This window comes from Polistes dominula, unplaced genomic scaffold, assembly GCF_049000335.1.
Source record: "Polistes dominula isolate Pdom_NZ unplaced genomic scaffold, Pdom_raw_medaka contig_78, whole genome shotgun sequence".
In the NCBI taxonomy this organism is placed as follows: domain Eukaryota; kingdom Metazoa; phylum Arthropoda; class Insecta; order Hymenoptera; family Vespidae; genus Polistes; species Polistes dominula.
In genome coordinates this window covers 212,073-224,864 of record NW_028301042.1, presented here as the reverse complement: position 1 = coordinate 224,864, position 12,792 = coordinate 212,073, and the positions used below count along the sequence as shown (strand labels likewise).

At 32.6% G+C, this 12,792-nt stretch overlaps 1 protein-coding gene and 1 long non-coding RNA gene across 4 annotated transcripts in view; one reads left to right on the top strand and one right to left on the bottom strand.

Annotated features, from left to right (window-relative positions):
- Positions 1 to 12,792, bottom strand: part of Con (leucine rich repeat protein connectin) — a 155,038-nt gene that overhangs the window by 65,720 nt on the left and 76,526 nt on the right. For all 3 annotated transcript variants that reach the window (XM_015332296.2, XM_015332297.2, XM_089174999.1), the window contains 2 exons: positions 3,948 to 4,515; positions 1,257 to 1,750 (listed from right to left, as the gene is read on the bottom strand). In XM_015332296.2, the coding sequence (XP_015187782.1) occupies positions 1,257 to 1,750; positions 3,948 to 4,504 (1,051 nt within the window). In that variant the 5' untranslated portion in view covers positions 4,505 to 4,515. The remainder of the gene's footprint in view (positions 1 to 1,256; positions 1,751 to 3,947; positions 4,516 to 12,792) is intronic.
- The window catches only part of LOC149031711 (uncharacterized), an 89,379-nt gene that overhangs the window by 18,030 nt on the left and 58,557 nt on the right, over positions 1 to 12,792 (top strand). The gene's annotated exons all lie outside the window — the stretch shown is intronic.

Here is a 12,792-nt window from a genome sequence, read left to right as displayed (position 1 = left end):
GTTGGTTGTTTCTAGTTGTGTTGTTATTGTTAGTTGTGGTCAGTGTCGTTAGTTTTCTCTGTTGCTTCTGTGCCATTCACAGTTCGAACTTGTCGAGTTGCTACTAGTAGTAGCGTCGTTGTCCAATCGGAGACAGGAAGACCTTATTCCCTTTATACGATCATCAGGGGTTCGCAACTTGTACGCGAGTTTACCGTATAGTGTCGTATCGTGTCGTGTCGTGTTGTGCCGTGTCGTGCCGTGTCGTGCCGTGCCATGGGACCCACGCATTTGTCCCACGCATTAACCATCCAAATGAAACTGAACATCGAGGAAAGACCAAACAAAAACCCACTCTCATTCGTTGATTCATGCACATACTACGGACTAACTAATACGAAACGTTCATTTGCTTTGTTCTGTTTTTGTTGATCGATCCTTTGTTAGAGAATGTTTGTCAACAGGTGTTGACAATGCTAGTGTATTACGAGTTGATCGATAACCCCTCGTAAATTAACTTATTTGTTCATTCTATTCGATGCCCGTATTATTATAATAGTCAAATTCGTAATATATTCATATGCGCGCGTGCGCGTGCGCGTGTGTGTGGTGTGTGGATACGTAAATTTGTTGAAAAATAATATAATAATATATATTTCAAATATAAATAAATATTTATTAATATAACGTAGATTTACACTACAGTAAATGATATTTATTGTAGATACGCGAAACGCGGAATTACGCGCATGTACCTTGATAAATTATGATAATTTTTGAGCTTTGTGAATTAGTATTGTTTTGGTTTAATATCGTAAAATAATTCTTCTCTCGAATGAATTATTATCCATAGGATTCAACCATATTGTTAGATAGATATTTCTCATTATCGGCATTGTCTATCTTTCGGAATGTTGGTCATCGAATGGCCGAAATAATAGCGATAATAACGGAGATAACGTTTCGTGTTATCAATACCAAATCTGAAATAACCGAAATAATGACGATCCTATCGATAGCTTTAGCACATCTCTCTAATAGTTAAAACAATGATTATAGTAATCGTGATAATATTTTCCTATTATCTTAAATATCTGTCAATTATTTAGCAGGAGAATTATTTCAGCGGGAATAATCTCATTTAAAATTCGAACCTTGTATAATTGATTTTCCGAGAAAAATTAATATCTTTGATAATCAGATTAAACACACAACTGTAATGTAAAATTAAAATGAATTGAACGTTTGTAAATTCATGGATAGAAGAGAGTACTCACCGTCCAAGTAGAAATGGCTGCTGCTGTTGTAGAGATTCGTGACGATCGGTTTGATGTTGTTAAAAGTCATAGTTTTGAGGTTGTTTTCTCTAAGATCAAGAAAATTGATACTCGGTGCACCGGATAAGAAGTCTGGTTCTAAACTGACTAATTTATTTTCGCTTAGACGAAGTTTCTTTAATTTTCTCAAACCATCCAATGCTTTTTCCGAGATATATTTGATCGAATTTTGATCGAGTTCGAGTTCGATCAATTCTGGTATTTCAACGAAGCTACTATCACCGATCATCGATATTTCATTATTTCGAAGATCAAGATGTTTAAGATTTCGCAAACCGTGGAAACTCTCGCGCGTGATCACTGATATTTCATTCGAATTTAGTAAAAGCACTTGTAGATTGATTAGATGCTTGAATGCTTTATCATGAACGGTGGTAATGTTGTTGTTGTTTAGATTAAGTGTTGCTAAGTTTGGTAAGTTCACGAACACATCTCTGTAAACAGAATTAGATTGTCTAATTAGATTATAAACTTTCAAACAATCATACGATTAATTATTAAATACAATTAAATACATAAATATGTACATTTGTAGATTAACCATTTATTTGTGATTGTAAATTGTCGTTTATCTTTTTATTGGACCAAGGCTGAAGTATTCGTATGTTGAGAATTTTTGTTACTCTTAATAACGGGTTGAACACGCAGTACTACATCACGACCGATAAAAACCACGCATATATTCTAAATAATACTTTTTGTTCACGTTACGTACGTACGTTCTCGATATATCGAGCCAGCCTTTTGATATCGAATAAGTTTACTTTTTTTTTGTGTTCCTATTTTTACTAAACATTCGATACGTAGACAAAAAGAGGGAAAGAGTTCTAAGTTTCGTTGTGATATTAAAAACAATACTCCTATATCAAGCTACGCACTAAACTAAAGTACTATATCAAAGCCGATAAACCTTGCATATATTCAAGACAACACTTTCTCTCTATGCAAATACTCGATATATGAAACTTTTCAATATAAAATAAATGTTTTTTAGTTGTTTGCTTTTTTTTTTTATTTGATCAAACGTTTGATATTCAAACAGAGGAAGGAAAGAATTTCTATAATAAAAAGAATAGAAAATATCAACACGTCTCGAAGTAATGTTTAAAAAAATAATTTACATTTACATTTAAAAGTAATTAATAATGGAAGGGGATGTAGTAGAACTAAAAGATATCCGAAATAAACAAAAATCGTATTAAGGGAGCAATAGACAGATGGGGGAGAGAATAGTTTTCAGGCTTGCATATTTAATCTCCCCGTCGAAGTATTGCATCTGAATATTTACGACTTGAAAGCGATGCAGAGACATCCTCGTCAGATATTACGTGCTGCCGTAGGCACCTACGCTTTGATGTAATCGAAAAGACGTCATTGTGAAATACGAACACATTTACCTGTAGATAGCAAAATAAAACACAAAAGATAGAGAGAGAGAGAGAGAGAGAGAGAGAGAGAGAGGATTAGACAAAAAGAGATAGAATAATAGAAAGGTATAAATTAGATAAAAATAATCTAGATTAGAATCTCAACAAAAACTACTAGAAAAAGTTATGAGAAAAGTTATATTCGCAAAGTTGAAATGAAGGTGCGTTCATCTGTCAAAATAAAAAAAAAGAAAAAAAAAACAAGAAAAATAGAAGAAACGTCTAGGAGTATTAGTGTGTCAAAAGAATGGGAAAAGATGCGTATGCATTTGTCATATATCTCTCTTTGAAAAACGTTTTCTATTTCATCTTTGCGAATCATGTTTTTGGTTTCATCTTGCACGATAGAGAGATACTCGGTACTATCATCGTCATTTCGAATCACACCATCTTTTCCCCGTCGTTCAACGTGTCACATTTGATAGAAGAGTAAAAGAGGATGATAGTGAATCGATTGAAACGCGTGATGGATGTGTGTTCGCCAAAAATATCCAACTATTTAAATCAACTCTGCATGTGTTTGTGCATCATTTCTCTCTCTCTCTCTCTCTCTCTTCCTCTCACGAAGATTTTGTTTTTTCGGCAGTGGGAGTAGATCGATGACTATATCAAAACGAGTTAAGGAAACTTTTATTCCCATCAATTTCATCGAGTGGCGATGTCTCGACCCTTGTTGGCAAACGCGTCACACTTTTCCCTCTCTTTTTTTACTTTTTACCTTTTACTTTTTACTTTTTACTTTTTTTTTTTTTTAATAAAGAAGACTGATCAGCCTCTTCCGTAGGGAAAACAAATGAAAGCACGAATCCCTTAAGCCCTTGAGTGCTGCTCTTCGGAAATTGTGTGTCACCCTTGGGGTGTAAAAAATACGTGGTGGCTCCTCTCGTTTCGTGCGAACCACTGCTAGCAATGAATAACTAACTCTTGTGTTTCTCTAACACACACTCACACATGCGCGCGCGCGCGCGAATATAAATATATATATATATATATGTACAAAACTATAGGCTTTTACCGAGAGTTAAAATGACTTCGCATATATTTCATACACATTCTATTTACCATATTAACGACAGCATTTTTTAAAGTTTCCTTTTTTTGTTTTTCTTTTATATCTCCGATACTTTTTTTCACACCTTGTTTTATTTAAAAATAAATGACAATTCTATATATCATGGAACAATAAAAAAAAGGCAAAACTCACCTATTAATTTCAGTTATCCTGTTGTCGTCCAACAGGATGGTTTTCAATTCCTTCATATTTTCAAAAGCGTATTTTTTCAGAACTGCAATCGTGTTCTTGCTCAGGTCGATCTCAGTAACTTCTGAGAGATTGGAGAAAGATCTTTCGGCAAGTTCCGTAAGTTTTGCATATTCCAATGAAATACTCTTGAGATTTTTAAATTGCTTTAGAACATTGCTTGGTACGTAATCGAGACCACCAGATGCACGAACCGTGAACATTAATTTCGTAAGATGAATCTGTGATACGAAATAGTTCCACATAGGGTCATCTACCTTGAATTTGTTCAACACCAAACAATTCGCAGTCGTTGCATTTCTTAATGCATTGCTATCGCAGTAACAAAATATTGGTGCTTCTTGGTTTTGGATGTCACAGATGTTCACTTCCTTCGTTTCCTTCGTTACCTTCTTCTTACTACGTGATCTCGTAGATGCAGCTAAACTGACAGCAATTAGAAGAGCATAAAGGCTGACTCGTAGCAGGAAATTTTTTGATATCATCGACGATCGTTTCATCCTGTTTGTTTCTGAAAAGAAAAAATGACATCAAAAATTAGAGAAAGTAATTCGATGTTATATTAAGTTTTGTTCTACTTTTTTGGACACATCTCCTAGTTGTTACATATCTACTCTAGCAGTTTCTATTTACTCATTCTCTCTAGCTATTATGTAAGCGGTGAAAGAGTGCACAACTGCAGAGAATTCCCTTTCTTGGAAAGTTGAACAATGACTGATCGTTTTCAGAAGCAAAAGACCGTTTCTCTCAGCTTCTCTCGTCTTGTTATCGTTTACAAGAGAAGTATGTGTGTATGTAATACTCTACCTATAACAATCGAACGAGAACCCTACATCCTCTTAAGATTTATGATACTTTGTACCACATAGATGAAATATCGCCATTATTTTAACTATTTCAATTGGATGTACAACCTTTTCATGATAAATAATCTCTGTCAAGATTAAAATCATTTTTCTTATTCTATTTTCGGCTCGTTTGAGTTTTATTTATTTATTTATTTATTTATTTATTTATTATTTAACACACGAATGCACGAATGCTTTGTAATATGTATGTAACGTTATATTTTTTTGTTAAGAACATTCCTATAATAATTATGTAATAATTATATAATTTTGTACTAATTGAATGCACTCTGCTTGATTCGTTTTAATTTATTTACTCTTAATAATATATTCAAATTGTTATTGTAGATAATTATTTCTATGAAAATGATTCCAATTATATGCCAAAATAATTTGTAATAATTAAATGGAATTGTTTGATTAAATTTGAAAAATAATCTGATAATTGAGTAAAATAATGCAATACATTAATGTAACAATTAACACAATAGGTTTGTTGAATAAAAATATGAACAATTGTTTATTTGAAATAAATAATTATAATAAGGTATACCCAGAGACGACAAAGTTTCGAATCATTAAATAGCATTCAACAGGATTTCAATTAGTCTGTTAATTGTAATTTGTAAACCGATACATCCGCACGATTAAATTGGAAATGAAGATGACGATTTACTAATTCGAAGAGTTTCGATTTTCACTCTTACTGTCATTATCACTTTCACTCTCTCTCTCTCTCTCTCTCTCTCTTTGTTTCTCTCTCTCTCTCTGTTTCTCTCATTTATGGTTCGTTTACGAGTTTATGGTATTGACAAGAAGTAATCCTCAACTTCGTAAACCCGTTTTACTTCGATACGAGTGTATCCTCCATTAGTACATATACTGTACATATTACTAAGTACATAAGTATGTGATAGCGTATATAGGGTGTTCGAATACAGAACGATTAAAGTTCAATCGAGTTGTACAACTCGATGGTGAATCGAATAAAAGTTGTCCTTCTAGTTTACCACTTTCGTTTAATCCGATAGAAAATTATTAATGGTTCATTTATTTTCTATTAAGTGCTTAGTTACAACAGAGAGAGAGAGAGAGAGAAAGAGAGAAATAAAGGAAGAGAGATTTTTGAACAGATAAACAGAAAGAGATGGAAAGAGTTTACGATAGTTTGCAGCTTTGCATAGGTCCTTTTACAACTCTTTTTCTCTCTCTGGCTTATTTTTTTTTTTCTTTAAATATTTTTCCAAGCTCCTTCTCAGCCCTTTTTCTTTTTCTTTTCTCTTCTTTTCTTTTTTTTTGGCCTATCGAGTTTATCAGCTTGCTCTCTCTCTCTCATTCTTTCTCTCGTGGATTTTCTTTTTCTTTAGGTAAAGAATGGAAAGGGTGGTGGGAGTGTTTGAGACTTTTTCTGGGCCGATGGAGCACGATCAAGATTTCCAAGTTCATCGTCCATGGTTTTCTCTTTCGATCGTTCGTTCGTTCGTTCGTTCCTTCCTTCCCACTTTTCTTTCTCTTCCTTTTTGAGATGGAAGAAAACTTGCAAGCCCTTTCGGAATTCTCTGCGAATTATTTACGCTTGAAACGAGCTTACTCTCTGCTTTGAATCCATTGAAACTTGTTCATCGTGTATACTATATATATATATATATATATATCCATCTATCTATCTCTTCTTTTCTCTTTCTTTTTTTCCACTCCAAATAACTAACTCTCTCTCTCTCTCTTTTTTCCTTCTACTACAATTATTACTACTACTACTATTGTACAAACTTTTATTATTAGTAATAATACTATTATTACTAACGTCATGTTAATCAAGTTTATGCAATCCCAGCATATGTAGAAAAATATTTATTAAACGACTAACCCTTTCGAGTTATTTATTTTATCCGATCACAAATCTGAATATCAATTTACTTTTTAATGAATAAATCATATTTTATATGAATTTCCACATATACTACTACACCTCCTCCTCTTGTTGATTATTTTTTCTATCATAGAAGTTTTTCAATCTTTAGTCATCGTCTTTTTATATATCTATACGTGAATGCAATTGCAACTGGGGAAAGGTTGTTGATCGTTAGTTTTGTTAATTGGATCGTCCGATGATATTACTACTCGATATCGATTATCGAAACGTGCCACCGCATTTGGTATCGCGTCGACAAGCGTGGTATCCATTTCATTTAATTATAACATGGTTATATCTGATTCATATTTCATTCTTATCTGATTGTATATGAAAGAGAGATAGAGAGAAAGGGAGGGAGGGAGGTAGGGCAGGGGATATTTAAAACAATAATTGTAGAAAAATGAAGAAAAAGAACAACAATAACAAATGATAATAAATAGAAGTTGATTAACAATCATGATCTGTTCTGTCCCATTTGTCGAGCATCCTTAGACCCGAAAATTGCTGAGAGGCAATGGATCGAATAATTACGTACGTTAATTGTACATGAAACGAAGCACGTTGAGGATGTCAGTAACACGCAAAGGCCGCCGGCATGTGACGAATCAAGGGTCTACTACAACATGCACAATATGTATAGTTATATGGTTAGAGACTTTGAAGGTTTCAAATTATTCCCCTGTTAATTGTCAGCAAATTTCACTAACTATCATACTAATGGAATTATTTCCCGTATGCGTGATGAACCTAATCGAATCTTTATCTGGTCCTGTCTTTTTTTTTTTTTTTTTTTTTTTTTTTATAATTATAAATCTATGAAATTCTTATCTACCTTTCGTTTTCTTTTTTTTTTTTTCTCTGTTAAGAATTCTGTATACTTTCAGTGTCTCTCAATTAAAGAAAAAGATGGTAAGAAAAATTAGAGAAGGAAGACGGGTTTTCTTAATATTGGCTCGTAAGAAATTCAAACTCTCTTGCATTTTATAAAGCTCACTGAAAGCTCTTTTTCTCTTTCTTCTTTTTCTTTCTTTCTTTCTTTCTTTCTTTCTTTCTTTCTTTCTTTCTCTCTGTCCGTCGTACTTTAATTCGTTTGCATTTTCTATCGTAACTCGTGGTATATCTCTCTCTGAAACCATTTTCCCCATTTTCCCCTATTTTCTTCAATATTCAGTCGACTTTTCAATTAAGTTCATTCGACTTTGTTCGACTTCAAAGATCGGGGAAGCAAATATATCTTCTTAATGTAAGAATAACATTGCGTTATGCCAAATGTTTCCTTATGCGTGTGTAATAAGTAACGACCAAAAAATTAATTCCACGTGGATTTCTCGTACTGTCTAATACGAGTTGAAAAGAAAGATGGACAATTCTACTCAATAAGATATGAGAAGATGATACAAAAGAAGAGAAAGAAATGATTAAATAGATAAATAATTAATTCAATGTAATATTTTATAATACTCTTGAAACACACTCGCAGAATCTTTAGTGTAAAGCTTCTTGAATGGAAAGATAAATAATTGCATAGGTTACATGATAAATAGATAAATAGATGGAGGGATAATTAGGTGGAATGATAAGTAAATACGTCAATAGACAAATAGACGAATGCTTAAGTAAACAACATAGATGGAAGGAAGAGAGGTAAATAGATAATAATTTATCCTCGTGAAGAAAAATGAAAATTATAAACGAAAACTAGAAATAATTTGATTGAAATTGAATCGTATGTCTTTGAAAATAAGTCAATGAAAATTCGTGCAAAAATAGATACACATATAAATGATGAATGAAGATAGACGGATAAACAGATTGGAGGAAAAATAGAGAAGAGAAAAAAAAAATAAAGAAGATTTGTTCATAAAATGAAAAGACGTTTTACGTCGAGGAGCTGAACATAATTGCATTCTTTGAATCTCGTCCTCGTCCTCGTCCTCATCCTCGTCCTCGTCGTCGTCGTCGTTGTCGTCTACAACGGAAACAAAATGTAAACCGCGTTTCCTTTTAAATATGAATTGCGAGAAAAAGCGTGGATTCGCGCGAGAGAACCGCATCCTTCGACCGCATGCACGCATGCGCATATTTATTTTCCTCTGTGCATGCATAATGCGAAACTTTAACCAACGAGAGAAAGGAGAGAGAGAGAGAGAGAGAGAGTTGAAAACAAATAGAAATATTATACCAAGTGAGTCGTTTCACCCTTCGTATCTTTCATTTGATTGGTTTTTTTTTCCTATTTTTCTATTAACATAGTAAAAAAATTATTAATCCGAGAGAGTAGTATATTCTGTAATAATAAATAAGTTTGTCCAATAGAACGTTTCTAATCGAATTTGAAAGAATATTTTGGTCTAGTTTTCCCTCCTCCGTAGATTTTGCTTTCACAATTTGTTCGGTAAACTTTTAGAGAACTTAATACCTAACATAGTTCCCATCCATGTATATATTACATTTATGTAGGTGTACAAAGGGAACACAAGAAGGGAATATTTTCAAGAGGATGAGAAAAGGTACTCGTATGTTAACAAGCGCAATGAACCGTTACTTTTTCCAAAAGGAAATAAGATAAAAAATGTAAAAGTGACACCATACCCCATACCATACAGTTTTACGACAAAGTTTACACTAGGGATGATCATTTTTTACAGGCTACTGTGAACTACTAACAGATAAATAATAAAATTAACAGTGGTCATGATTTTCCAGCATTTTTTTTTTCTTCATTTCAATAATTATTATTACACGCGAGTACTTTTCTTTTTTTCACAAACGAAAGTAGAAAAAGTTGGCGTATAATTTATTTACTCGTCAATTTTTGTCCACAAGTAAAATGTCAAATTTAATTACTACTACCGTGAGGTTTCTATTCGCAATTTTTCGCCAACAGAGAGAAACATTTATTTTTGAATTATTTTTCTTTTTTTGTTTTGTTTTGTTTTTATCATCGTTTGAAAATTTATTTATCGTCAAATATTGTTCCTACATCTTTTTTCATAGATCGAAACAAAGTCAATTATTTAAACGCGAATGAAATTTCATCCTTTTGTTATTTGCAGATGGGGAAAAAAAAAAAACCATTAAACAAAAATATTCAAATTATTTGGAAAATTCTCACTGCGGAAGGTATTTGATAGAAAAAACCAACGTTGTATTTTTTGTTTGTTTCATTACGGTATTTTTTGTATAAATTAATATGTCAAAATACGCGTATAGTAAAAACTGAAAATTGATAAGAAAGAATGAGAGAGAGAGAGAGAGAAATAAATAATATTAAATAAATGTATATGGATATATTTACCTGTATGAAAGTTTTTTTCTTTCTCATTCTCTCTCTTTCTCTTTCTACCTCAACGCTGGTGCAACATGATGTTCGACAAATATTAGCGAAAGAGAAAATGTAACATTCGTAGAGAAATGTTGGTTGAACGAAACGAACCGATATTTAACGACATGTTTGCAGACTGCTTGTAATACACCAACGAACGAGATGTCGAGCGTACTCGAGTTAATTTTCCTAAGGTTGTACCTAGACGAGGAAGCATACCAACATTTTTCTAATATGAACAAATTTTAAAAGGAAAAACTTACAAACACGAAGTAACATTTTCGTTCCTTTTTCCTTTCGTATGTTTTCATTGCACAAATAACTAACAAGTTGCATTATTTTTGGCAAAAAGTTTTTATTTAAATATAAAAAAACAAAGAGTATATATCCTAGCTTTTTCTCGTATAAAATTTGATTGGAATATTATATAAGTAAGTAAAATAAGTAAGGCAACATAGGGGCTAACTCATTTTATATTCGGATAAGCAAAGTTTGGATAATCGACTGGTGCTCCTATACCTAAACGTAGCTTCGTAAAATTTGCTAGAGATAAAAAAAAAATACCTTCGATACTTTGTATATGGTTTAAACAGTTTTCGTGATAATGTAAAAAAGAAAGAAAGAGGAAGAAAGGAAGAAGAAGGAGAAGAAGAAGAAGAAAGAGGCTTTCGATAACGGTCTATAATCTAAGGTGAAACACATTCATCGAGATATAGGTAAAGAATAGAGGAAGCACGTAATCGAGAAAGATAGATCGATCCAAGTTACTTTACGGTATACTTTCTGATGCAAAGCGATGCACCTTTTCCAACCTTTTGCTACTCCTTAAGGATTTAACGGATATTCTGCGGACGTGAGACCTATGAAATCTGGATGTATCCTCGTTTCACGTGGGAAACGACTATCATGCGGGAAAGAACAATTTTCTTTAAAACCAACGTCAGGGAAAGGAAAGAACGCACGAAAGAAAATAGGATTAAAAAAGAAATTAAAGAGAGAAAAAATAGTCAAGTTACGAAATGAAACGTTGAAATGTTACCTACAAGGGGGTGGGGAAAAAAAGAAAGTTTACCATAAAGAGAATTTATACTTTACATTTTGAAAAAATATACATATAATTGTAGAACTACATTTAGAAAAATAAATCAATTAGTTAGTTGCTAAGACGAAGAGAAAAGCTTGAAGATATAGGAAGGCACAACCCATGGCAACATAAATTAAGGTATAGGAGGTTACCTTTAATGGAAAGCTTTAAGTTAAGACGCGCCTTTATACCTTCCTTAAGGTATAAAACCCAAGTAATTATGATTCGACGTAGGCTAATGTTCTGACTATACGTTATGTTGTAAACTTCAGTATTTTGGATCCTTTAATGGCAAGAACAAGTTGCCCCTAAGTATCCTGATAGATCTAACCTAAGCACGATATCCCTTTTAAATGGATCACGATAATGGAAGGATAAGTTGCAACTAATCTAATATTTCCCATTCATCAACTTTCTTCTTCTTCTTCTTCTTTTTCTTTTTCTTTTTCTTTATTTTTCGACAAAAAATTTCAAAGAAGAAAAATGATAGATAAATTACAGTTTAGTAACGACTGCTTTATATGCCGACGATGGGATTTTAATTAAGTACCTATACTTATTAAAAAAACATCATCAAAGTTAGCAAAGTAAAAAAATCAACAGCCCTCTTTTGAGGATAGCTTTTAATCGAAATAATTATAATCTTTATTTGTTTAAAAAAAAAAAAACAACAAAAACCCACCCTGAACCATCCATCCTTTTTTACTCTCCGTCCCATTAATTTTGTCTCATCGACGACTACTTTATCCTTTGGCAACTCTATATTTTGAGATTATTTTTATTTGTATTCCTTTTACACTTTTGCGTCTCTTTAATCGAATTTATCTTAGGGATGAGCTGTCGGATATAGAAAGAGAGAGAGAGAGAGAGAACAAAGTTAATGAGGGATCGGAACTGGTAATTAAGAAAAGTGGAAAGTAAGAAGGAAACGAAGAGGGTGGAGTCATTAGAAATGTTCTTAGAATAGGAAAAGAGGAGGTCAGTGTATTTTAAAGGAAAGCTTTAGAAAATACGTCAAATACAAATTTCATAGAAAACTTGTGTACATGTGCACACGATCATTTAATATGATTTTCATTTTGGCGTACAGTCACTATACATAATTGGTACTTATCTTGTTAGCATAAAACGAACGTCTTGTTTTCACGAAAGACACGAAAGAAAAGATAGAGAAGGTAAAACGTAAAATCTATTCCACGAACGTCGAGAAGAAGAAAGATGGTAGGATAAGTTCGAGGCTGTTATACTGTGAGCGATTAATCACGCGATAACGATCGCATTTCGTTTCTTTAAATTGGACGAACAAAAGGCTTCTGCTTCTTCCTATCAAATATTTTTTTTACTTTTCTTTTTTTTATTTTCTTTCTTTCTCTATATTATTCTACAGCACCAAATTGTTGGCTCTTTTTTGTTTAACTTGAATATTTTTTTTCAAGTTAAGAATGAATATACACAGAGAAGAAAGCAGGGGTTGCTGCGTCAGGGTTTCTCGATTGGCAAAATCACATTTTGTACAGGTGTATTTGTACCATCAATTATTTAACCATGATGAATCAACTGACAAGAGTTTATTTGTTTTAGAAGATAATTAATTTTCTAAATCGTTTAAATACAAG